Source organism: Diceros bicornis, chromosome 5 (genome assembly GCF_020826845.1).
Source record: "Diceros bicornis minor isolate mBicDic1 chromosome 5, mDicBic1.mat.cur, whole genome shotgun sequence".
NCBI lineage: Eukaryota > Metazoa > Chordata > Mammalia > Perissodactyla > Rhinocerotidae > Diceros > Diceros bicornis.
The window spans coordinates 49457994-49483193 of record NC_080744.1 but is presented as its reverse complement, the minus strand read 5'-3'; the positions used below and the strand labels follow the sequence as shown (position 1 = coordinate 49483193).

Sequence of the window (25200 nt, the reverse complement as noted above, 5' to 3'; positions counted from 1 at the left end):
GTCTTGTTCTTCTACTATAATTGAAGGCAGCATCCTTCATGGTATACACATCTTGCTTTAAGTTAGTTGAAATTTCAAAATAAGATTTCATCACAGGCTCATCACAAAATGATTATTTGCCCTATTTAAAAACAAAACAAACAGGTGTAGGTGTCCTATAAATATTGAACATCCTAATGCATTTAAAATATGGCTGTATTTGAGCAATATACTGATTACACGGTTTCTGGGTCTTCCTTCTTTCCTTTCCTGTTTATGTGCAGAAACTGCTAAAAGTTTTGTGCCGGTCTCTTGACACATCTCACTCCAAACTCTCTTGGAGATGGCGTTCTTTCTTGGGATTTAATCCCCACCCATCTGCTGATAATGCTTAAGCCTTTGTCTCTCTGCTCTGATCTCTACCTGGAACTCTACATACTAATTTTGCATGTCTGTTTGGATGTTCTCAAATTTGGCCTTCACAACAATGGAAACATCTCCTCTCTCCTCTCTTTATTAGGGCCCTTTAGGTAGCTAGGAAGCAATTAAAAGCCAAGTTAAGTTGGTTTCATCAGAAAGAGGTATTTATTGTAAGGATTCAGGGGCGTTGCAGAGACCTCAGGGGTGGTAGTCCTTAGGAAGGGACAAAAAAACAGAAGTACAAAGTTGAAGGTCTCTCTCTCTCCCTCTCTCCCTCTCTCCCTCTTTCCCTCCCTCCCTCTGTCTCTCTTTCCTTCCCTCTCCCTCCCCATCTCTGCTTCTCTCTGTGCATTTTCTTATTCTTTTCTCTCTGTAGACTAGCATATTCTGCTCCTCAGTCGTTGGGGCAAGACGTGGCTATTCCATAGGTCAAGTTAACATGTCACATTCAGAGACTGACTTGCTGTTTCCAATTCCAAATTCTTGGGGCATCACGAATGACCTGACAACATAGCTGAGAGCTAGAACAGGCATCAGGCATGTGAATGCTGCTTTTCCCAGTGTTGGCCCCTCCTGGGCTCTAGGGTCGAAGTTTATAATGAGTATAGTTTGACATTGACTCCTGTCACACTGAGACCTTGGTATGCTTTGATGCTTTCATAGCTGCCTCCTTCCCCTGCTACATGGAAAGAGTAAAATTTAATTTATTCGTTCAGTGAACATGTATTGAGCCCTGCTTTGTACCAAGTTCGTAGAATACATACTTACCAAAAAGAATTTAGCATCTAGTAGGAAGGCAGCCCTGAATTTAAGCAAGCAAATAAAATATAACAATTACAAATGTGTTAAATTCTGTAAAGGAAATGAAAGAAAGCTGAGATAGAAAACAATGCAAAAGAGGAGAAGAATTTACTTTAGAAAGGCCTCTCTGAGGAGTTGAGATTTTAGACGAATACTTAAAGAGTGAGATGGAGCTAACGGGAAAGGATTTGTTTATTTTCAAGGATCTTTTTTAAAAAAGATCTAATTCGTGAGCAAGGGGAGGGTGACATGGGAAGAAACAGGGAAGAGAAATATGACTTGTAGGTCAAGGAGTTTGGGTTTAATCCCAAGTGTAGCCACAGTAAAAAATCATTAGCCAGGTTGCTAATGTCATATAATCCATTAAGAAGTACTTATCTAGCCTTTAATTTATGCCAGACTTCAGTCTGGTTTGCTGAGGAGGATTAAAAAATAAGTCAAATATATAATCCTGCTCTGATTTTGATGATAACCTAGCCTGAGAGGCAAGGCTGATTGAGGAGGTTTGAGTCTCAGGTAGGAGGCAGTGGGGGCCCATGCTGATCATATGCCCAATGACCTTGGGCCTGGGTATCAGGCAGATCCAAGAGCCATAGAGCCAAGGAGGTTTGTTAAACTGCTCACAAGGGGCTGAGTGAGAGCCTGTCATGTATCAGAGGGGGACTGTCATATAACACAGCACTCACTGTGTACCAGAAGCTTCTAAGCCTTTTTAAATATCTGCTCAATTTAATCTTCATAGTAACCCTGTAGGTAAGAATTATTATTAACCCCATTGCACAGATGAGGAAACTGAAGCACAAAAATGTAAAATGACTTGCCCAAGGCCACACAACTGGTAAGGGTAAAACCAAGATCAAGTGCAGAGCAGTCTGGTGCCAAGTCTGCTCTTACCCCCCATGCAATGATGTCTCTAGGCTGTCAGCCTTGACAGGTAGAGAGGACAGTGGCTGGACACAGGATTGTGAAGGGGGTCATAGAGAAAGTTCTGGTTAAAAAAAAAAAAGTGATTAGGTATGCTATGGGCCATGTTGAGTTGGCAGTGAAGGCAGGGTATACAAAAGGGAGTATTGTCAGTTTGGTCCTAGGGCTCTGCAAAGAGGATCTTGGCTGCTCCGTATATTTCTCAGCACTGGCTTTTTGAGGAATAGGCAAGTTTGGATCAGTGAAAATTGCTTTGAGTGCTTACTGGTACCATCTTTCCTTCACTTTTGCTTAGGATGTTAATTGTTCTAAGCTCTCTTTTCTTATGATTGGCTCCATTCTCTAATGTACTATTAAATAGTTTAGGATTAAAACAAATTGTATGAAAACTCATATTAGTAAGTAATAGAAAAAATGCAAGACATTTGTATATTTACATGGAAAGCATTTTATATGATAAAGATTTTACTTGGGATAGATTTTATGATATTTTATACATAATTTCTACTTTGAGGGAGGAAATGGTATTGTCACTTTCAATAATATTTAACTCACATATGTCTCTACATCATTCCTTATCATGTTCAGATTGATCCAAATGAAGAGTGAATGTGAGTTTACTCATATTCTTGATGTAGCATGGTGTAAAAGAAAAATGATCTAATTATCGAGTTCACTTTGGAAAGCAAAAGTTCTTTTGAAATTGGAAGTTGGATTAAGCAATTTTGTAAGCCTTCGGTTTTTGATATTTCTCTGATATCAGGAAACAGTGACTATTCTTTGTCTTACCAAAGACAGCTTATTAGACTTGCAAAGGCATCCCTCGTTGGACCTCCTCAGGGTCATGCCCTCCCTCCATGGTCACTGCTTTTGTTATAGACTCCCTTTAACAATTGAAATATATTCCTGAAGTTATGTGAATTCCATAATTTCAGGGATCTATTTAAAGAAACATTCTGCATTGAAAGTGATTTATCATGATATATTAATTAGGGTCTCATCAGAGAGAGAAATGACACAGTAATTTGAACAGAGAAAATTTAATAAAAGAATTATTAACTATCACAAAGAATTTGGATATGGGGAATTGATAGTAAGAACTAAAGAAAACTCTAGGGGCCAGCCCTGTGTCCTAGTGGTTAAGTTCAGCATGCTTCGCTTCAGCAGCCCAGGTTCCTGGGTTCAGATCTGGGGTACAGACTTATGCCACTCATCAGCCGTGCTGTGGCAGTGACCCACATACAAAAGTAGAGGAAGATTGGCACAGATGTTAGTTCAGGGCAAATCTTCCTCAGCAAAAAAAAAAAAGAAAAAAAAGAAAAAAAAAGAAAAGAAAACTCTAAAGAATATAAGAATAGCAGATTTAAGGAGCCATCACTACCCATGAAGCTGAGATAGCCTGCCCACGGAAGAGATCCCCCACAGCTAAGATCTTGACCTTGCTGGAGAGGTCATAGCTGTGGTCACTAGATGGTTGAGGAGCTGCTGTGGTGTGGTGTGGTGTGGTGTGGTGGAACTTGCTAGAAATATGCCCTCTAGGGTACTAGGGAATGCTGTTCACAGGGAGGTGTCTCACTGGAGGCACTCTGTTACAAAACTGCACAGAGTGTGCCAAGGCAAGCTGCTGCCTGCTGGGTGCTGCTGGCTGTCATGCACTGCAGGAGCCTGGTGCTGGGGAAGACACGCACACTCCTGCACCAGAGCACACCAGAACCAAGAAGAAAAAAACCCCTTTCTTCTGCTAGGTCTTTCCAGTACCTTTTATCCACAAAGGTTAACATTGCACCAGCTGTTGAAGGAAAAATATTTGAAGAGCACAGATCCGTTTTCACAGAGCAGACAGTGAAGGGTAACTTTGGAACTAAGCAACAATAAATTGGTAAGTGGCACACATGGGAATCCCTATCTGTCCACTGCGAGGTTTTGACCAAGGGCTTTCAAAAGCTGTTGTCCTGAACGTATTACAAAATCAATTTATGGTTTTGAATATGTAATTTATTTGTCTATGATAACTCGAAAAGAAATGGACTCACTCGAACCACTTCATATGCCACATTTGTGCTTCCCCAGTTCTTTGAAACAAAATAATCTAATTATTTTTGAAGTATTTTATAATTAATCATGATGGAAACTATTGTTCACAAAACCAAGAGTCCAACATTTTGTTAGAATGGGAGATTTTTAGTTTGGAGTGAAACTTAGCTTATGTGTTACTTTAAATATTACAGCAAATTAGTTTTCAGATGTTTCTTGCCTCTGCACAACCATTAGATTTTAAGTAGGCTCCGGGGGGGGACCAGGACTGGATCATTCTTGTTGAATATAAATTGCCAGCGTCTGGCACAATGAATGACACATAGTTGATGCTAAGTTAATTAGTTATCTGTGCATGAATGAATATGGATTACAATTGTCCAAATTTATAGGTAAACTATTTTCATCACTGAAAAATACAAGAAATACAAGAAACAGTTGTGTTTATATAAGACATTAGGTATAGAATAATATATATGAATATCTAAAATGTATAAGTCACGTATCATATGTATTAAAGTACAATAAATTCTTCCCCATGAATTCCCAAAATCTTTTAAAAATACAGTTTGAGGAGCCACAGAAAACCTGTGAGAAGGAAATATCCATGGTGATACCATATTCAAAGAGAGATTCCTCTAAAAGACAGTGAATTTTACTAAGAGTCACAGTTACAAGTTCTGGAATGCAGTCGTTTTTAGGAAGTAGAAGAGAAACTTCTGTCATTGTCATCCTTGAGAGAAGAGGTTTTCTTGTAGCTGCCAGTTTCATTTGTTGAAGATATGTCAATCTTGATGGAAAAGGAAAGCTTAGAGAAATAACATGTTTATAAGTTTATATGTTAAATATGTTAATTTATGAATGTAGAAATGTTATAATGAAAAAATATCACTGTTAAGAGACTAGAGACTAAATTTCTGCCCAATATTTTAGCACAGTAGCCGTTACTGATTCAGAATCCAAAATACCAACTAATGGTAGTTTAGTTGCTGTAAAGGAAAGATATGGGAGAGAGAAGGAGAAATGAGAAAAGATTAGGTAGGATCATAATCTTCAAATCTATCTACCTATCTAGAGACATGGTGGTATAGAATTATTTCTGTTTTCTTATTGTAATTACTTTAAATTGGTATTTTCTTAATGCTATCAATAATAATTATCTTTTTCCTTCTCAACAAACAGTATGATTATTTCTTTCTCGTTAGTAGGAAAGGAATAATATGAGATGAAATCTGCATTTAGATTGTATGTCAAGTTAATTTCCTTAGCATCTGTACTTAGTAGGAGATAGGTTACATATTTAATATAGTATGAATAATGCAAATGAACTCATAACCTCTATAACAGACAGAGGTCATGAATAATTCTCATTTATTAAGATTTCACTGAGCGTATGGCACCGTACTTTATAAAAACACCAACTCTTTGTGAATTGTTTTCTGATACTTTTGCTCTATTTTGTACTTGTTCCTTGTAACTTGGAATTGAACTTACCGGCACCTTGAAATTCTGAGACTGGAAGCGTGGCAGAGAAGAGGGCAAAGAATTTTTTTTTCTTCTAATAATGTAGGAAATAAAACCAAAGGATATAAAAGCAGCAATACCAACAATAACAACAACAACAGCAAAACCCTGCAGTGGCCTTTCTTTCTGAAGCTATGAGGACACTTGGCGGAGGGAGGCAGTAATGCAAAACATCTGTGTTCTGACTTGCCCTATTTACTTAAATTGTATATTACCAATAAAAACATTTTCAGCTTGGGAACCCAAGCAAAGCACTGCGGATTCTCTGTTGTTTGTGATTTGGAACACTAGGGGACAGCACTAAAATATTCCATAGTCGTTTGTTATTGATCACTTGCATACTGTATAATAAGTAAGAGATTTTACTGTTAAAGACTATTGCATGTCCTGTTGATTTCAGTGGATGAAAAAGCACAAAGAAGAAGATGAGCTTTTTCAAATCCATAATTTCAGCCTTTGTAAGATGATGATTTGAATAATTTAGAGAAAACTCCCAGGCTGTTTTTTGGTTGCGAGAAGATAGTAAGGCATGATAACTTAAAGAATTGTGATTTTCTGTTAAAAATGTTTTGTTCTTTTTACCCTTTGGGGAGTAAATATTTTGCATAAGTTTTTATTTCTATTCTTGTTTTCCAGGCACTTTGGAAAGACATGAAATGGGAGAAAGAGCAAGAATTATTCTTAATTGTTGTGATGATTCGCAGCTTCTAAAGCCTGAATCTGTACTTCCAGTTGCCTCAGAGACACATAAGCACAAAAGTATAGAACAGAAATCCTCCAGCTCCTGCCAGTTTGGGCCAATACCTTGCCCTGGTCTGCATGTGGAGTCTTCATGCAAGGTAAGTTCAAATCAAGCTACTGCTCACAAAGAACACTGTCAACCCCAAGTAAGAAGTAGTGTGCCTGCACAAATAGGTGGCAATTAAATATCAGCACAAAAACAAGAACACAGAGATGATCGCATCTACCATCCATATCTACCAAGGGATCTTGGGTGAATCAAGATAACTTTCTGAGTGATTATTATGCTTGGTATAGGATTCTTTTTGACAAGATAGGTTCTGGCTTATCAAAATTGAGCCAATTTTATGTTAATTCTTGAATTCTAGATGGAGAGGGGGGAAAAAGCCTATATTCTGTAGTCTGGATCCATTTTTTTTTTCCAATTGAGATTAGATGACCTCTTTTTAAAATGCTGATTGCAAATAAACCAAAAAGGTATCAGAAAAACTGGATCACTGTATGGACAATTCTTTTGATATACTCAGCATCTCTAGGATCACCAGCTCCTTAGGATTCCAAGCCTCAATTAATACACAATGATGGAGTTTGCATTTATTTTCATAAGCCAAATCAACCAGCTTCATAGAAATTTGGACAAGCTTTATTATTTTTCAGTTCTAAACATGATATAGTAATTTAATCTGATTTTTTTAAGGGACTCTTCTATCTTTTTGTCATCTACACCTCCAAGTTATCCCCTGACCATTTTGTTGTGACTATGCCATTTATATGCATATATCTGATGTAGTATTTTTTCATGTAAACATGTTTTCATAATATTATCTAATTCTTTTTAGTGGCTGCATCATGTTCTATACTGTGTGTATGCTATTACTGATATGAATTATTTTCCTATGGCATTATATATGGATTGTTTTTTATGTTTCATTTTTATGAATAACACATCTATGAACCTAAAGCTTTTTTCATATTCAGTATTATTTAATAGGATATATTTCCAGAAGTGGGATTTCTAAGTATTCATTCATTGAGCTCTGAGAGTCTAATGCAGTCATCTCTTTCAGCCCATCAGGGTACTGTGTCCCTTAGTCAAGGCTGATATACATTGAAAAATTTCTAAATTTTGGATTTCTCTTTTTAAGACTCCATTTAGGCCACTACTTTTCTTTATACTTTCCTCCTTCAGATGTTACAACCAGTGATTAGGCTACAGCTTTCTTTTTCTTTTCTCATTTAGTCAAATTGTTTTTAGATTTTCCAAATCTATTTTTCATGTTCTTAACTTGAAAGAGGTCATGTTTTAAAAGGACAGTTATGTCAACATGATGAAACTTGAACATTCACAACTGAAGTTGTAAGTCATAAGGTCTTAATCTCCTAACGTGGGAAATTGAACCACACTTATATTCTGTATTAAAAGGTTGGGGTAAATAAAGCCCAGTGAGTGAGCCCAGATGACTGCCAAGCAGTCCCACCTTAATGTGGTTTTGTTGCTCTCTATTCATAATAAGAGTGTGCATCTTGTAGTGGAAATTATGTGCTGGAACAGTAGATGAGAACTTGGAAATGTCTCTTGACTTGTTAATTTCAGATGTCTAGGGTCTGCAGGAGCAAATCTCATTCAAGCTCCTATTTTACTAGTTCGATTCCCAGAAGGTAAACTGATTGCTATTTCTTTCAGTTTCTTAGAGGACCTCAAAGCTACCCTTTAGGTAGTGATAATAGTATGTATAGATTTCATTTTCTTTATATAATTTTGTTTCTTTCTTGACTCCAGGAAGCAATAAAATGCCAGGGTCTTGTTTTCCTACTCTTAGGCTGATTCCAACTTTATTTCTTAGCTGCTGCCCTTTACCTTAGATGACTACAATTTCCAACATTCACTCTCTACAGAGACAGAGAATTGAATTAGACAGGACTATCACCTCCTTTGTTCTATATACTATGCTTCTGTTATTATTGGGCTTACTGTTAACTAGAGCTATTTTTATTTATGCTTCTCCAAAGTTATATATTCTCTAATTATGTACTGCATATCTTCATTTCATCCTCTTAGATATAAGCTGTTGAGACTATCTTCTTTATTTACAAATTTGATAAGCATGAAATTTCCAGTGCTTATAAATTCTCCATTCTTCTTATTGGTTAATATAGTAAAATTCTTCTTGAGTTTTCATAAGAAAAAAATCAGTTTTAATGAAGAGGATTTAAATCACACTCATTTTAGAGATGCGAAAAATGTGGGACAGAAAGCCTATGAAATTTAGAACTGTCTAAGGTTACTTTGTGTTTCAGGACTTTTTAATGTGTTTTTTAGTGAGACACAAGTGAAATATTTTTGAATGGTAGAGTGAACTGTTTAAAGGGAAGAGTCGCTTGTGAGATCTGCACTGTGAGCTCTTTGTGTTTGGCAATATTTGGAAATAATTAGAATGCGGTATCACTTTCTCTTCTTGCATTTGAGGAGTGCGTATAGATTTGGGAAAAGGTTTTAAAGAAATCAACAAATACAATAAAACATTTTGAAAATGGGTCTAATTTGAAATGCTAGAAGTGTTGAATTTGTGCAGCTAGACAAAGAAAAACTTTGGGGTAGGAGAGGGCAAGAGTCTTCGAAGATTTAAAGGAATACAGTATCATATTAGTGATGGGGAACTGTCTTTCTCAGATTCTGCTGAGGATAAAACAAGACAGAAGCTGTATAAATTGCAGTGGGAGGAATTGAGCTTCAAAGTAGGAAATAAACAGCCTTGCTAAAATCCTGTCTATGGCAGAATCTTTGTAGCTTCCTCATATTTTAAGGAGAGAAGGCCTATTTTATCTGTTGGTTGGTTTTAGATTCTTTTTCTTCATTTCTTGTCTGTAAAATGAGTAAAAGGATAAACAGGATTATTTTAACTGGCACAATTCAGACTTGTGTTGTCCTGGGAATGCCTTTTTTAAAAAACTGATTTTCTGTAGAATGGATCCCCAAAAGCAACTCCTGGTTGCTTATTTAGAGCTGCGCTATTTAATATGGTAGCCATTAACAATATATGGCTATTGAGCACTTGACATTTGACTAACACCACATATTAAAATGATATTTTGGATATATAGGGTTAAATAAAATATATTATTAAAATAAATTTCACCTGTTTTTTAAAAATTTTTTTGTATGGCTAGGCAATTTAAAACTATGTGTGGTTCACGTTGTATTAAACAATGTTGAACTAGACCAGGGATAAGCAAACTTTTTTGTAAAGAACTGGACAGTAAATATTTTAGGCTTTGCAGTCCAGATTTTTGCTGTTGTAACTATTCAACTCTGCTGTTGGAACATGGAAGCCACCATAGATGATTCTTACAGAAAGGAGTGTGGTTGTGTTCCAGTAAAACTTTATTTACAAAAACAGGCAGTGGACCATATTTGATGCTCGCTGGACATAGTTTGCCCATTTCTGATCTAGACAGTCCTCTCTAGACTTGGAGATCATGAGGTACTAGGAAGAACTGGCAAAATAGCCAACACTTACTTTTTCCCTAGATATCTGAATTTTTAATAAGGCAACTTATCCCAACTTCTGCACTATGTGGAACGTAATCCAAAAGACCTATATCAAGTCTGTTCCCTGACAGAAATCATGAAATTCCTATGATGATTGGAAATTTGCCCTTTGTAGAAAACAAATGTGCACATTACAGCTCCTAATCCAAGCAAGATTTTTTTAATGGAATTTTCTTTAAATAATGCACTTATACATGCATCTTTATCTAAACATATAAAATTGATTATAAATAAAGATGCATTTACATTTATTTACATTCCAGTTGAGCTTTCTAGAAATATGTGTGTATTTTTTTTAACCTTTAGTTGACCTTAAGGTAATGTTCATTTGGTGCCATTTGCTGAAAAATCTTATTAGATCTTTATCCTGCTACCTCTCATAAAACACAGATGGTGCACTGGTAAGGCCACCAATAGAAAACTGTACCACACTACTATTTATTACTTTATCAGAATGAAACGTTAGTTCTTTCGTATTTTATGACACAAAAACTTAACCAAAGTAGAACTAGACTAGTTTCTAAATGGTAAATTTCAAGATGTCACCTGAAAATCTGCATGTATAAATATAAAATAATAATTCATTGTGGCAATACTACATGTTACAAATTAACTGTTTTTATTGAAGTGTCTATATTTTATTACCAAAATTGAATCACTATAGAAAAGGACAAATAATATCTATTTGAAAACAATTAAGTGTATTATGTAGGAGTAAATCCTCAATATAGAATGATAATTTTCACTTTTTTGATCAGTAGTTAATTTTTGATATATTCTTTTAAAATTAATAAACAGCATATAACTGTTTCTAATATAGAAAATATTTTGCATCGATTTTGTATAATATAAGAAAATAGATTTTTATCATTAGACAAACAAGCACTTTATGAAAATATAGGAATTATTCTCTGTAAACATTAGATTAAGATTTTTAAGTATTTTAATTTAGTGAATCCCAACGTAAAACTTGAGTGCCTAAATGATAGCACCCTTCCTAGTAAGATAGAATAGAGAAATATACAATGGCTGAGAAATATACAAGGAAATTTCTTTTTGAACACGTGAAGTGATGCAAATTTTTGACAGAGTATAAGCATTTTATATGTAATTTGCACTACCTTAAGTAATAATTTCTGTAATAGTACTTTTTTTATAGCTGTGTTATGAAAGATGTCACTTTTCTCACTTTGTGGCATGAGTTTAAACTTTTTTTGATAAAAAATTACCTCAAATGGTGAGGAAAACTATGAAAAGCATATCACAGCTTTGTTTCAAAACTAATTTAGGAGGTCTCAGAGTCACAATGAAAAGTAGGAGACGCACCATTAAATGACTCCAGCTGTCTGCCTTGCACACAGAAGCAACCCTGAATTTCCTCACAGCACTTCAAAGCTTTGCTTGTATCTAAACACTCGTTGGCCATGTAAATCAGAGGCACAGAAGGAGAATGCTCCTATTTCATGGTGCGCGGCTGGTTTAAGTCCCGCATTGTGCTGCACGTGCCGGTGGGGAGTGCCAGGAACAGAAGGGCACTGTTCTGACTCCTTTGACAAATGTAGTTAACACCAGATCCATATTAATGTTGTCAAGTTCCCTTGATGTATTTAAACAGATTTTAATTATTTTCAGCGTCCAAAGGCCTGAAATATATAGCCTAATAGTTCTTCAAAGAAAGCTTGCTTAATGTGTGAATGTAAAACCTCTCATAAAAATGAAACTTTTATATTGGCCTTAGTCATTGACATAGGTTATTCATCAAGTCAGCAATTTGTGTGGCAAAGTGCCATTTGAATAGTGTATTGTTAGGATACTTACGGTCCACTTGACAAGGGCTCTTGCTGTAAATAGTGCAATTTGACTCCAGCTGTTAAAGAGTGGCTTTGACAGCAGCCAAATAGAATGGAGATGCCTTACTGCACCGCCGAAAAATCAATATTGGGTTCTTGTTCATAGTAACCTGTTTTTTTCTCTTCTGTAGATTTATAAATGACAATCAAGGGTTTATAAGTGGAAGTTTAAATATTATTTTAGATGTAATTCACTTTGGTTTCAAGTTAAGACTTGTGATAAATGGTACAAGTGCAGAGTTTTAGGATATTACTTCCACCCCCTGGTTCATGTTTAGTGACAATTACAGTTAAGTTGAATTTGGATTCTCCAGCTATAATAGAAAAGAATTAGTGTAAAACATGGACTCAAAATTGTGTGCCTATTGTATACTGCCAGCACAATTATTTCTCTTTTGATTTTCTTATCAATTTATCTTCTGTGTCCCTCCCATCTTCTCTGTGTGTATACCTTTGTATATAGATGGCAGGGTTCTTTGTGGCTGTGCCCATAGCAACACCCACAGATGTTGACAGCCAGTAATGTCCCCCGGGTTGTCAAAGATTTCCCTAAAGCAGAGGCTTGCTGTTTTTGAAGAGTTTTCTAGCGGTTTTCAGCAATACAAGGTTGCTATGATACCTGACTGGCAGTAATAGATATTGAATATGTTAATTACAGTAACTACACGGAACGGCTCTTTTTTTCATTGAGTTTCTCTTCTGTTGCTAGCTGTTATATTTAAGATACAGAAAAGGAAGTGAAATTATATATTCAAGATGAAAAAGAAAAAATGTTTCCAGAGTTTACTTTGAATCTAGATAGTGAATTTTTAAAAATTTCCAGATTTTATAAAAACCTTTTTGGCTGATTGTTGATTTCCCAGGATTGCAGTTATAATTTATTTAAATCATTTCTAGTTTTGACTGAGTTTGATTTTGAATTTTTATTGTTGTTTACCTGAGATGTCATAAGTCTTTGTCTAAGGTGAGAGCTGTCATTTTTAACATGGAAAATGCTGGTATACTGTGTACTTTCTCAAATGCTGTTAAAGTAGCCATGTTCCTATTGCTGGCCAACTCTACATTTATTGAATTTGTGGCTGAGATAGCGACTGAAAATTCATAAAGCTGATAATATAATTTTGTACAAAGACCTTTATGGCTGATTCAAGGTCAGTGTTATTGTTTTTATAATTGCTGATAGGCAGTTGTGATTTCTACCAGAGAAAGGGTTTGTTCTACTTTGATTTTAGCTGGTTTCAAAATGTTATCTCTTCTGTTAATTCTGAAGTAAACCTTTTCACTGAATAAATGTTTATGTCATTTCTTTAGTTCTAGATTTAGCCTAGATTTACCTCAGTTCCTTCACCCACCCCCACAGTATTCATCAACCCTGTAAGAAACAAGGAAATCTAAGATTATAACTTTCTTTTTGAATTAAATATTCTGATTATAGTCATCAATTGACTTGCAGGGTGGGGATTCTAGCACAGAAACATGAATAGAAGTTGAACATATCAGGCATTTTAATTTTGCTTTATCTAGGGACAGTAGCTTAATTTATTAAAGTATGTCTTTAAATTTACTTTCATTTACATTAATAATTTTATATAGATATTTTAGAAACTGTGAATTTTGTAATGATCTCCATACCATATTACTCACCTATAATCATTTAGGAACTTTTTTTCTCTCCCTCATTTTTTCTTTCTGTTCCTACTTTTTTCTTCTCAGTTATAAATCTCATAAAAACCTATGACTCTTCCAAACTTGTTAAGACTCAGCTTCTTGTAGGATCCAAAGATGTACCTATTCAACCTACTGAAAGAGATCTGTATCTGCTGGGATATAAATTTATTCCAGTGGATTTGCATGTTCTGTTATTCAGCAACTTGCTGGTTTTGATTAAAAGGTGATGGTAAATGTTACCCCTTTACAGAAACTTGGAATTTCCTTGGTAACCAAGTCGTTGTCCTACATCAGGAGTATTTTGTGTTTATATCCTATTTTTGATGACTACCACAATGGATGATATTTTCAGGAATAAAAACTGAAGTTTGTGGAAATTCAGATGTTGAGTTAACTAAAAGGTTAGTGACTTATTACAGGAAAGAAAAGAAGGAGAATTAAATCTTTCTTTTTGAAAGCTGGTAATATCACTTATTGACTGAGAGTACCATCTGGACCCATTTAAAGGAATCCCACCAGGAGCACTACTTCAGTACCAATGACTTATGTTGAAACTGGCCCTAAGAGAGCAGCAAATGCAAAAATGTAGCAGGAAGCAATTCTCAGCAAAGAAAGCATTTATTCTCATGGAATCTCTCTCCTGTGTTGATAAAAACAAAATGTAGTAAGCTTTATTCATTGGAACGAAGAGCCTGAACTTATTTGAAAAGTATATCCAGCTAATATTCTCATCCACTTTTCTGAATTGGGTTTTGATAGTGACATCCTGAAGGCATAACCAGTTCTCTGCATCCCCAAATGGCATTCGTGACATTAAATACAAATAATGACATAAATTACATTATTTATAATTTTCTACAGACTATAAAGCTCGTATTACTTTGGAAACAGCTGTTTTAATGCTAACTTAAGATATCCTGCATAAGCTTTTGGTCCAACCATGATTATTCCTACCAGATATAAAAAATGGTCATAAGAGGCTGCTGTGAGCAGCAGGGGCTCTCTTATGCACATATTTAACTTCATACACATCCAAATAGGACTGAAAATTTTAGTTGTCTTTTTTGTCTTCACATGTTCTTCAAGACCTGATGGTTTTTAGCAAGCCCTTATGAAAGCTTACAAAATACAGTTGTACTCACCTTCATACTTTCTTCCCAGCTCCCACTAGGGGTCTCTGGTCATTATACAAAATGTGGCCTTCTCCATTTACTCTCTGGTAGCAAATGTTTTGTTTTTCTTTTTGCTTCTTGAACTAAAATATTAATCTGGATGCATAGAGAGTAGTACAGGTTCATCAGGCCCTTTATTTTTAGTTTTAGCATCGTAGCATGTTAGAACTGGAAGTGGTCAAGTTACCTATTCTCTCCTTCCTTGACTTAGGAGAATTTTGGAGCCCAGTCTTGATTGAATCATACAGTAAATTAGGTTTAGAACCCAAAATGGGACCTGTTGGTTCCTGTCTTCCCTCTCTTAGTCCCAGAGTAGCTAAACCCACTGATGGGTGGACCCTGTAGCCAGGCTCTGACCTGCCACATTTCTCTCACTGCTGGGTTCCCATGTTGCCCTGTCTACACTTCCTTGCTTGATTTTCTTGAACTTTCATTGCCAACTAAGCTTGGGATCTGGTATACTAAAAGTTAGTTTTGGATGTTTCTATACTTCCAGAATTTCACAATTCCCTACTTTTGCTGTGATTAGTTGATAGGACTTAATTTTTGCTTGGATCTCTGATTTTTCTTTTCTCTGTTTTATTACCCTGCCTAGTATATCTCTTTCTTCCAACTTGCCTCTCTAGGAACCAGAATCCTCAATCTCTGCTCTCATTGATGACCATTCTGGCTTCTTCTGTCTGAACTCTTCAGGGTGACAGTGTTTTAGTTTTCTATCGCTATATAACAAATTGCCACAAATGTAGAGGCTTAGAACAATACATATTTAATATGTCACAGTTTCCGTGTACCAAGAGTCCAGCATGGTCTGGCTGGGTTCTCTGTTCAGGATCTCACATGGCTGAAATCTAGGTGTGAGCTGGGGTTGCTATGTCATCTGAGGCGGGGGGTCCTCTTCCACGCTTATTCAGGTTATTGGCAGAATTCAGTTCCTTATGGTTGTAGGACTGGGGTCCCTGTTTTCCTGCGGGCTGTTGTTCAGGGACCATGTATTCCTTGCCATATAGTCCTCTTCATCTTAAAGCCAGCAGTGGAATACTTCTTGTGTGTCTAGTCCCCTTCTTACTTTGAATCTCTGACTTCTCCCTCTGCCAACAGCTGTAAAATACTCTCTGCTTTCAAAAACTCAATGTGATTAGATCAGGACTGCTCAGATAATCTGCCTATCTGAAAGTCAGCCAATTTGGGACCTTAATTACATTGGCATGATCCTTTACAGTAGTACCTAATTAGTGTTTTTGGTTAAGTATGGAAGAAGGTGTGTTTCGTGGGGGCTGGGAATCTTGGGGGCGGTCTTACAATTCTGCCTACAGATGGAAAGTCCTTCTAACTCAGGGTGACTGCTGTTCTAGGACTGTTACTCTCTTCTTCTGGTTCTGGAACATTTAACCTCTGCCTAAATGCCCTGATTTGCTGCCCTGTTACTAATCATTTCTGAAATTTGAATCAAGACTCTTATTTCTCTTTGGGACCTCTTCACTCTGTCTATTCCTGCAGGGAGTTGGCTTGTGCTATGGCAGATCTGTCTCTCTTGTCTCTCAGGCCAAACCCTGTTTTACAAAAAACATAGCATAGCATTGATCATATGATCATATGGCAGAGTGTGGAAAGAATAACATAGGTCCTGTCTCTTCCTACATAATTATCATGAAGCTTAAATGAGAAAATCACTTGACAGTTGATTTGGCTTTCCAAATCTAAGAAGGTACCTGAAGCTAGAACTTCCACAAAATTTGTTCTCATAAGATTGGCAGCCCGACATTTTTAGTTACCAAGGACCTTCAGTTCAACTTTGTCACTAATAGTTAAAGTCAAGTTTATAGATGGTAATGAATTGTCTTTAAGGTGTCTTAAGCATATTTTTCCTTTATGCCCTTGATGTTTTGTTATGCTAATGTTCAGCTTAACCAATCTATAGAACATGCTTTTACCTTAGGCATGAAATTTCTGATGTTATCAAGGATATCTGGAATTAATATCATAGTAGCAAAGCTACCAGTTGGGAATATATTTTCTAAAAATTTTATTTGCCTGTTTATGATAATTCCATTAATCATGATAAATTATGCCATGAAAGATACATCTGACTTAAATGATCTACCCTCTATCTTAACCAAGAGAGCAATTGGGATCGTATACAGCAGATTTGATGAGTTGCACCGTGAGTAAGTGCCCAGATAATACCCAGGACCCCAGATGATGGTTTGCTTCAATGTTTTTGTGGCCCAGTTATGGGGCCACAGCTTGAGAATTTTTTGCCTTAACCTAATATTCTATGTCCGTTGACTCTAGGACTAAGCTCTTATATTTTAAAACATCATATTATTATTCTTTATCAGAATTCAATTTTATAACAGCAAATGCTTATCAAAATTTGTTTATCTTTCACTAATGGATTAAACTTAAGGATTTTGGCCCTTATTTTATTTATCTGCAAAAAAGACGTAATAAGTAATGCTTAGTTTATAGGCGAATCATGAAGTATAATAGAGCTAAGCAATATAATCTACAAGATGCTCAGTACTTCATTATGTATAAAGGATACATTATATCCCGTAAAGATTTTGCAGCCCTTTTACAGTTACCTGATGTCTTCTCAATAAATCATTTAATATGGTTGCTTTTGATTCCCATTTTCAAGATATGCTGAATTTCATTCAGAGTAACATGTAAGACCATATGATAATTAAAGGTTTCCTGACTTCAGAATTAAAGCAGGCGTAGTCAGTAGTTCATGAGTGATACTTGGGGAAGAGTTTAAACTGACTTTTACTATCCTCTGGTGACTTTTTGTTTGTTTCCAAATTCTGGATACTTTGATGCATAATCAAAACCTGGAAAATATCCCCTTTAATATTTCAGAATATTCATAAAATTCAAATTGGTAGCCATTATTATTATCATGTAATTTTTATTGTATCTCCTAAACTGGGAACTATGTCTACTCTTTTCTTAGCAGAAATACCTTCTGAGTTTTAAATTTGATTTTGATTCTTATCTTGGAGGTGGAGTAAATGTCCTGTAAAGATGACACATATTCTTCAGCCATATGATTTTTCCAATCTGTTGAACTCACATTACAGTTTATGAAATAGTCTTTTTAACTTCCACCAGCATGACCTGGATGGGAAGAAAAGAGCCTAGCAAATGGACATTCAATTGTTATCAAGCTGAGTTGTATTCATCCTCGGAATAAAATCCAAAATTATGAAGTACACATGAAAAAGATATTGGAAAACATCAACTAGATTTGGGTCCATAACCCAGATATTTAATCCCCAGCTAGTTGGCCTCCTTAAAGAAACTCATATTCCCACTATTGCTAGTCTTCTGCCAGAACCTTTTCCCCCTGATTCTTTTTTTTTTTTTTTCACTTTGTATTGCCAGCTCTTTATTTTTTTTTATTTTTTTTTTTTAATTTTTTGTTTATTGCAGTAACATTGGTTTATAACATTGTAAAAGTTTCAGGTGTACATCATTGTACTTCTATTTCTGCATAGATTACAAGCTGTGGTATATATACACAATGGAATACTACTCAACCATAAGAAACGATGAAGTCCCCCTGATTCTTCACCTTCAAGTTTAAGCTTCAATGTCACTCCCCTGTAAAGGAAGTAGCAGCCCACCTCCCATTATTCTCTTTCTCAGCATCCTTTATATTTCATTTTTTATCTTCCCCACCCTCCACAACAGTATAAGCTCAAAGGGGGCAGTGACCTGCTCTGCCACTTTATTATAGTTTCCTCATCATCTAGCACATGTCTGACACATGTCAGGCACTCAGAAATATTTGTTGAATAAACACATGGACTGAAAACTACTAAAGTCTAAACATGAAAAATAGATGGTAAGAAAGTGGAGAATACTTCCTTTTTTGAATTGTAAGGAAAAAAATTAAAATTACTACCAGGAAAAAAAAGCTATGTTTATGTTACCAGTCAATTGCTTTAAGTTCGAATTGGGTTTACATGTGACTAGATCTTGCAGAGGGAGTAACCTGGCAAAAAAACAGTCAATAACAGCTACCTCACCAATATTTAGACACTAATCTCAATCAATTCAGAAGTTTATAAGGCATATCAATATTTAGACCAGTCCAAATCAATTCTAAAATTTATAAGAAAAAGATTATTAAACATTGGTGATGTTTAGGATGTTCAGCACATTAGGGAGGAATAATTCACAATAGGTAAGGTGGGCACAGCAGTGAGCTGATACATACTCAGAAAGAAAGATTAAAAGGCAGTGTGGTGAAATGGTTTCTTGCACCAGCCAAGTCTTTATTATCGCCCCATTCACTTGCCCTTAAATCTCAGATTCCTTTTTCTACTAGCGGTTATCTAAAATAACCACTCAAAAATAGCCTGAGGATTGTATTGCGTATCATGAGCCCTCTGTTTCCCTCAAATAATTACTTTACTAAGCCCTCCCCTCAATACAAAACCCCTGAAGCCAGCAACAATCTAATCAACAGGTTTGTAATAACTTTTAGAAATGTAAGTGTAATAAATATGAAGAGGCCTGATTTATGTTTCATCTCCCAGATGCAGAGTCTCTGGCACAATCCTGCATCCCTCAAGTGGCAAACATCGCCTCCTATTTTCATAGATCATTGGAAAATTGCTGAACTCTCTCTCTTGTCAGAGGTTGATGAGGAGAGGGCTGATTCCACTCCATGGTGTGTATGACAGTAAATGCTTTTAGGTAACTCCCTGTTGTAGGAATATAGGTTAGCATGCTAGAGTAGCAGTCCCAGGAAGCACCAAGCCTTGTAGGATTTGCTCTTCTTCCTTGTCTCTGCCTCCAGGGAGGATGCCTCTCAGTAACTGTGGGCAGGCCAGTGTACCTCCACCTGGCTGCCTGCAGACTCCCCTCTCCATGCATCTCTTCCTGCCTAAACTCACATACAGGAGATGTCCTTCTCTCCACCTAGTCAAGTCCTACCCGTACTACAGCATCTGCATGCACTACTTAACATCCACCTGGTAGACAAACACTTGTAAGTTAACTATGGATTGTCTAGTTATTTTACAAGTATTTATTTGTCTTATCGTCTCAATTAGGCCTTAAACTCCTTGAAAACAAAGAACTGCCATGTCTGTATGTTATGTATGTTTCGTAGCATGGAATACAGAACAGAATACTTTATTTATTCAGGGAATATTCATTGAACACCTACTATGTGCCAGACACACTTCTTGATACCAGGAATTTCAACAAACTCCTGGCACTCGTGGTACTTATATTTCTAGTGAGAAGAGATAGACCATAATTTTAAAAAACAACACAAAAAAGCAAAACAAGAATGTCATATAGGGCTAAGGGCTTTGCAGGGAATGAACATCAGGCAATGAGATAGTGCCTGGGGGTTTGCTCTAGGCTGAGTGGTCAGAGAAGGCCAGAGGAGGAGGCAACGTGTATACTAAGTCAAAGGCAAAAAGGAGCCAGCTGTGTGACTCTCAGAGGGGAGAATATTCTAGGGAAAGCAAACAGCTACTGCAAAAAGCTTTAAGTCGGAATGAGCCTGACATAGGCAATGAAGTCAACAAGGCCAGTGTGACTGGAGAGGAGTATGTAGGGAGAGAATTAGAAGTTGATACTGGAGGGTAAAGTAGGTGCAGACTATGCTGGGTGTGATAATCCAAAGCATGGAGCTTGAGTTCTGTTTTAAGTACTAAGGGGAGTCTTTTCATGGTTTCACTCAAAAAGAGTGATGTGATCTGATTTATGTTTTAGAAAGATCACTTTGCTTGCTCTGTAGAAAATTGGATTAGAGGAGAGGGAGTGTCATGAAGAGGAAGCTATCGCATAGTTGCAGCAAGAGAAGGAAATTATTAGTTGGTGTTGAGATTTTGAACATCACATTGGTAGAAGCTATGATACGATATATGTGCTCTAGTAGGCCTACTTCCTGAAGTGCTACTAGAACCCATGTAGATGGTAAGACCAATGCTGTCCGCAGAATGCAGAAGGCATGTTAGGTCTAACTCTTAATGGATGAATAAGATTTTGCTGTGGGGAACAGCAGATCCAAAAGTCCTGAATATAAAGATGGGTAGTAAGTGGGGATTGATGAAAGGCTGATATGACTGGAGATAGAATATACAGTGGGAATGGTGGAAGATGACTGTGTCTTGTACTCCTGCAGGAAAATAAAAAGAAGCCTTTGAACCTGGCCTTAGACTTCTGAGAGCAACTTATGTTTATAGTGGAAAAATCACATAAGTGACATATAAACAACCAATACGACTTTAAGATGGAGTCCTCTGTTACAATATAACTTATCTGAATCAAGGGGATTTGGCACCTTAAATTGTATGCTTTATATTTATATTATGCTTTTGCCTAGAAAAAATATTTTTGTATACATTTAAAACTCCTGTTAATTTAGAATTGGTCAGAGGTTGGCAAACATTTTCTGTACAGGGCCAGATAGTAAATATTTTTGGCATTGTGGGCGATACAGTGTGACGTTCTGTCACAGCTTCTCAGCTCTGCCTTTGTAATACCAAAACAGCCACAGATGTTACATAAAGAAATGAGCATTTCTGTTCCAATAATATTTTATTTACAAAAAGAGGTGGTAGACAGGGTTTGGCCTGCTGGCCTTTGTTTACTAACTCCTACAATAGACAATTGTGTGGTTATTTTCCATTATAATTAAGTGTAATAGGCCACAGGAAGAGGAGTGGAAGCTTTCCACTGGAAAAAACTGTTATTTGGTTATTATCATTAACAGAAATTCTTGTAATGCTCCCTCTTTGGTAAAAGCTATAACTGTTTTCACTCAATTTTGGAGCCTGGGTTTGTGAAATCTATTTTGACTCTTTAGACATTTTTGTCTTATTTCCACCACTTCTTACTTCTTTAAGGTAGTCTACAAACTTGATCTTGTCAGTCTCTCACAAGATATGTGACAAATTATCGTGGTATGATTGTTTGAAAGAACTCATGTCCTCAGTTAGGCATTTCATTAACTTTAGTTTAAATTATACACTTTGTTTTTTAGGTGAAGATATTGATTTCAATTTTGTAAGTATGTGTTAAATTGAATTGACTAAAATATCTGGTGGCCACACAGAGATGTATACCTAAAATAAGTGTTTCGCTGGCTACTCTTTATGTAAATACACATAAGAATCATTCCAAAGAGAAAAAGCAGTTTTTTTTTTTTCCTTTGGTCTACTTAGTGGCAAACCAATTCTGAGTAAGTTATTTTTCCTTCAACCTACATCCTTTCTGACCTCTTGGCCTATTATAAGCTTATTAGTATGATATTTAGAGAGCATCAGCATGATACCACTAACTTACGTGTCATAGTTGGGAAGCAAAGGTGTTTGGAGTAAGTCAAATTAGCATATCCACAGCACATCTCTTTTAATTAGTTTCCATCTCTCAGGGGTGAGTACAGAGTAATTTAGAGGCACATACTTATTATCTTAATTGACAATTATATACAGAGAAAGGTACAAAAATTGAAGGAAACAGTTGCTATTCAAAGAGATCAGAGAGGACAAGTATCTTTCCTGCCACGTATAATTTAGCTTTTTAGTGAAATTGCTTTTGAGTCCTTTTTTTCTATTGGTGTCATTGAATTTGTTCATAGGTGCAAAGTAGACCAAAGTTGAAGTATGAAGTGTTCATTCAAGCAGTTGTGACCACCTTTCAGAAATGGGGGGAAACAAGTTGTTTCTGTGTCTTCCAGTAGTTTCTAGGGGAAACGTAAGGCACGTAAACATGAGAGATCATATTTTTTGTGGTGGAAAGAGCACTGGAGTGGAGGTGGTCAATTTGTGTTCTAATTTCAACTTTGGCACTTGAGCAGTTAGGTTGATTAAATGAATGGCGGCATGACTGAATCAGTCACCAAGCCTCTCTTGACTATTGTGATATTGTGATATAGTAAGAAATATGTATTTGGTCTTCATCCAAGATTTCTGGCAGACAGTTCCTAAAACCCTTAGAATTTCTTTAGTGGTAAGAGCCATAAAGGTAACTTTTGTTACTCATAACAAACCTTTTCAACCACACCTGAGTTTATGTTAACAAGGTGATTTTTGAAATGCCCCTAGATAACCTCAGGATGGTGGACAGGTTGCCAAGGGAACCAACTGTGTGCTTAGAGGGTTGGAACTCAGCTCCACCCCTTGACTTCTGGTGAGTAGAGGGGGTTGGAGGTTGAATTAATCACCAATGACCAATGATTTAATCAATCATGCCTATGTAATGAAGCCTCCACAAAAACCCAAAAGGACCAGATTTGGAGAGCTTCAGGGTTGCTGAACACATGGAGGTGGTGGGAGAGTGGTACCCTTAGAGAGGGCATGGAAGCTTGGAGCCCCTTCCCACATACTTTGTCCTATGTATCTCTTCATCTTGTAGTTCATTCCTATCCTTTAATATCCTTTGTAATAAACTGGTTATCTAGTAAGTAAACCGTTTTCCTGAGTTCTGTGAGCCATTCTAGCAAATGACTGAACCCAAAGAGGGAGTCTTGGGAACCTCTGATTTGTAGTCAATTGGTTAGAAGCACAGGTGACAACCTGGACTTCCAATTGGCATCTGAACTTGAGGGGTGGGGCTAGTTTTGTGGGACTAAGCCTTTAATCTGTAGGATCTGATGCAATTTCAGTATTAGAATTGAGTTAACTTGGAGGACACCCTGCTGGTATCTGACAATTGCTTGGTGTGGGAAAACCCAAACATATCTGGTGTCAGAAGTGAAATATGGAAAGTGCAGAAACATGAGTGTGGTAGTAGTAGAGAGTAGAGTGGAGAGTTAATACAGGATGTTTTTCCTTTACAGTTGTCTGTCTATCTATTCATCCATCTTTTGATGTCAAGTTGGATAATGTCTAGATCAGGATAGGCTAAGTTATATTATAGCAACAAGCAATGCCTCAAATCTCATTACCTAAAAATAACCCAAGTTTATTTCTTGCTCACTCCATGCGCCAATCTGAGGTTAGAAGAGGGTCTGTGCTCTTCATGGTCACAGAGACCAGACTGATGAGGCAGAAGCCATGTGCCAGGAAAGGTGGAAAACTAGAAGCATTTGGTAAACATACTAATGACTACACAGGTAGAATTTCCAAGACCCTTTTTATCTATAAAATTCCATGAAATTTTGTGGGGAAGCATGGTTTCTTTCCATATTTCTACTTTAAAAAAGTTAAGGATCTCCCTAGATGTTGTGATTATGAATGATTTTAATTTTCTTTTTGTTTATCTGTATTTTTAATATGATGTAAATAGTATTAGCATTGTTTATTAAAGGCAAAAACAATATAGCAAAAGCTCTTTTTGTAAAGTTAAGGATCACTTTCAAATGTCCCTTGTTTATCTTACTAATTTTTTTTTAAATCTATGAATATATAACAATATCTTTCGTCTCTTCTGTAATTCAGAATTTGGTGTCTGAGTTAACATTTCATATTCCATATGGTTATGATTTTATAATAATGAAACATATCTTTTCAGGTTTCCAGACAGAGTCATATTATTTTTTAGTCTTTCTGTATGCAGAAATAGTTCTGCCCCTTCCCATTTTGTTCTTGAGATCTGGCCAGAGTTATCCAGCATTCTGATGGAGTCCTCACCATAGCTTTGTACCAAGATAGGATAATCTTTTCTGTATTGTCTCTCATGCTGGTGATGCCCTACATTTTATTTTATTTTATTTTTTATTTATTTTTTTTTTTTGTGAGGAGATCAGCCCTGAGCTAACATCCGCCAATCCTCCTCTTTTTTTTTTTTTTTTTTTTTGCTGAGGAAGACGGCCCTGGGCTAACATCTGTGCCTATCTTCCTCCACTTTATATGGGACGCCGCCACAGCATGGCTTACCAAGCAGTGCGTCTGTGCGCGCCCGGGATCCGAACCAGCGAACCCCGGGCCGCCGCAGTGGAGCGTGCGCACTTAACCACTTGCGCCACCGGGCCGGCCCCCTGCCCTACATTTTAGAGGAATTTTCTGGCTTCAGTAGAATGTTAGATAAGTTTATCAGCAGTGACCCTTAATTATTTTTAGATTTTTTTTTTTGACATCTTAGCTTAGGCTGTCATGACAAAATACCATAGACTAGGTGGCTTATAAAAAACAGAAATTTATTTCCCACAGTTCTGCAGGCTGGAAAGTCCAAGATCAAGGTGCCGACTCATTTGGTGTTTGGTGAAGGCCCTATTCCTGGATGCAAATGGCTGTCTTTTTTGTTGTACCCACACATGGTGGAAAGACAGCGAGCTAGCTCTCTGGCCTCTTCTTATAAGGGAACTAATTCCATTCATGAGGGCTCCATCCTCATAACCTAATTATCTCCCAAAGTCCCCACCTCCAAATACCATCACACTGAGATTACAGTTTCAACATGTGAATTTGGGGGGGGACACAAACATAGCATTCAGTCCATAGCATTTGGTTATGGGAATTATTTTCCATAATTCTTATTTGGCCATACCTCAACTTGCCATTTTTTTCTAAACTCTCTCAGAGCCTTTCCCTGAAGTTGGTCTCTGTCACTTCGGTATTTCATTGCC

General features: G+C 36.6%; 1 protein-coding gene across 11 annotated transcripts in view; it reads left to right on the top strand.

The window, feature by feature from the left end:
- The window catches only part of WDR72 (WD repeat domain 72), a 294043-nt gene that overhangs the window by 149283 nt on the left and 119560 nt on the right, over positions 1 to 25200 (top strand). For all 11 annotated transcript variants that reach the window (XM_058541608.1, XM_058541610.1, XM_058541607.1 and 8 more), the window contains one exon: positions 6319 to 6521. In XM_058541608.1, the coding sequence (XP_058397591.1) occupies positions 6319 to 6521 (203 nt within the window). The remainder of the gene's footprint in view (positions 1 to 6318; positions 6522 to 25200) is intronic.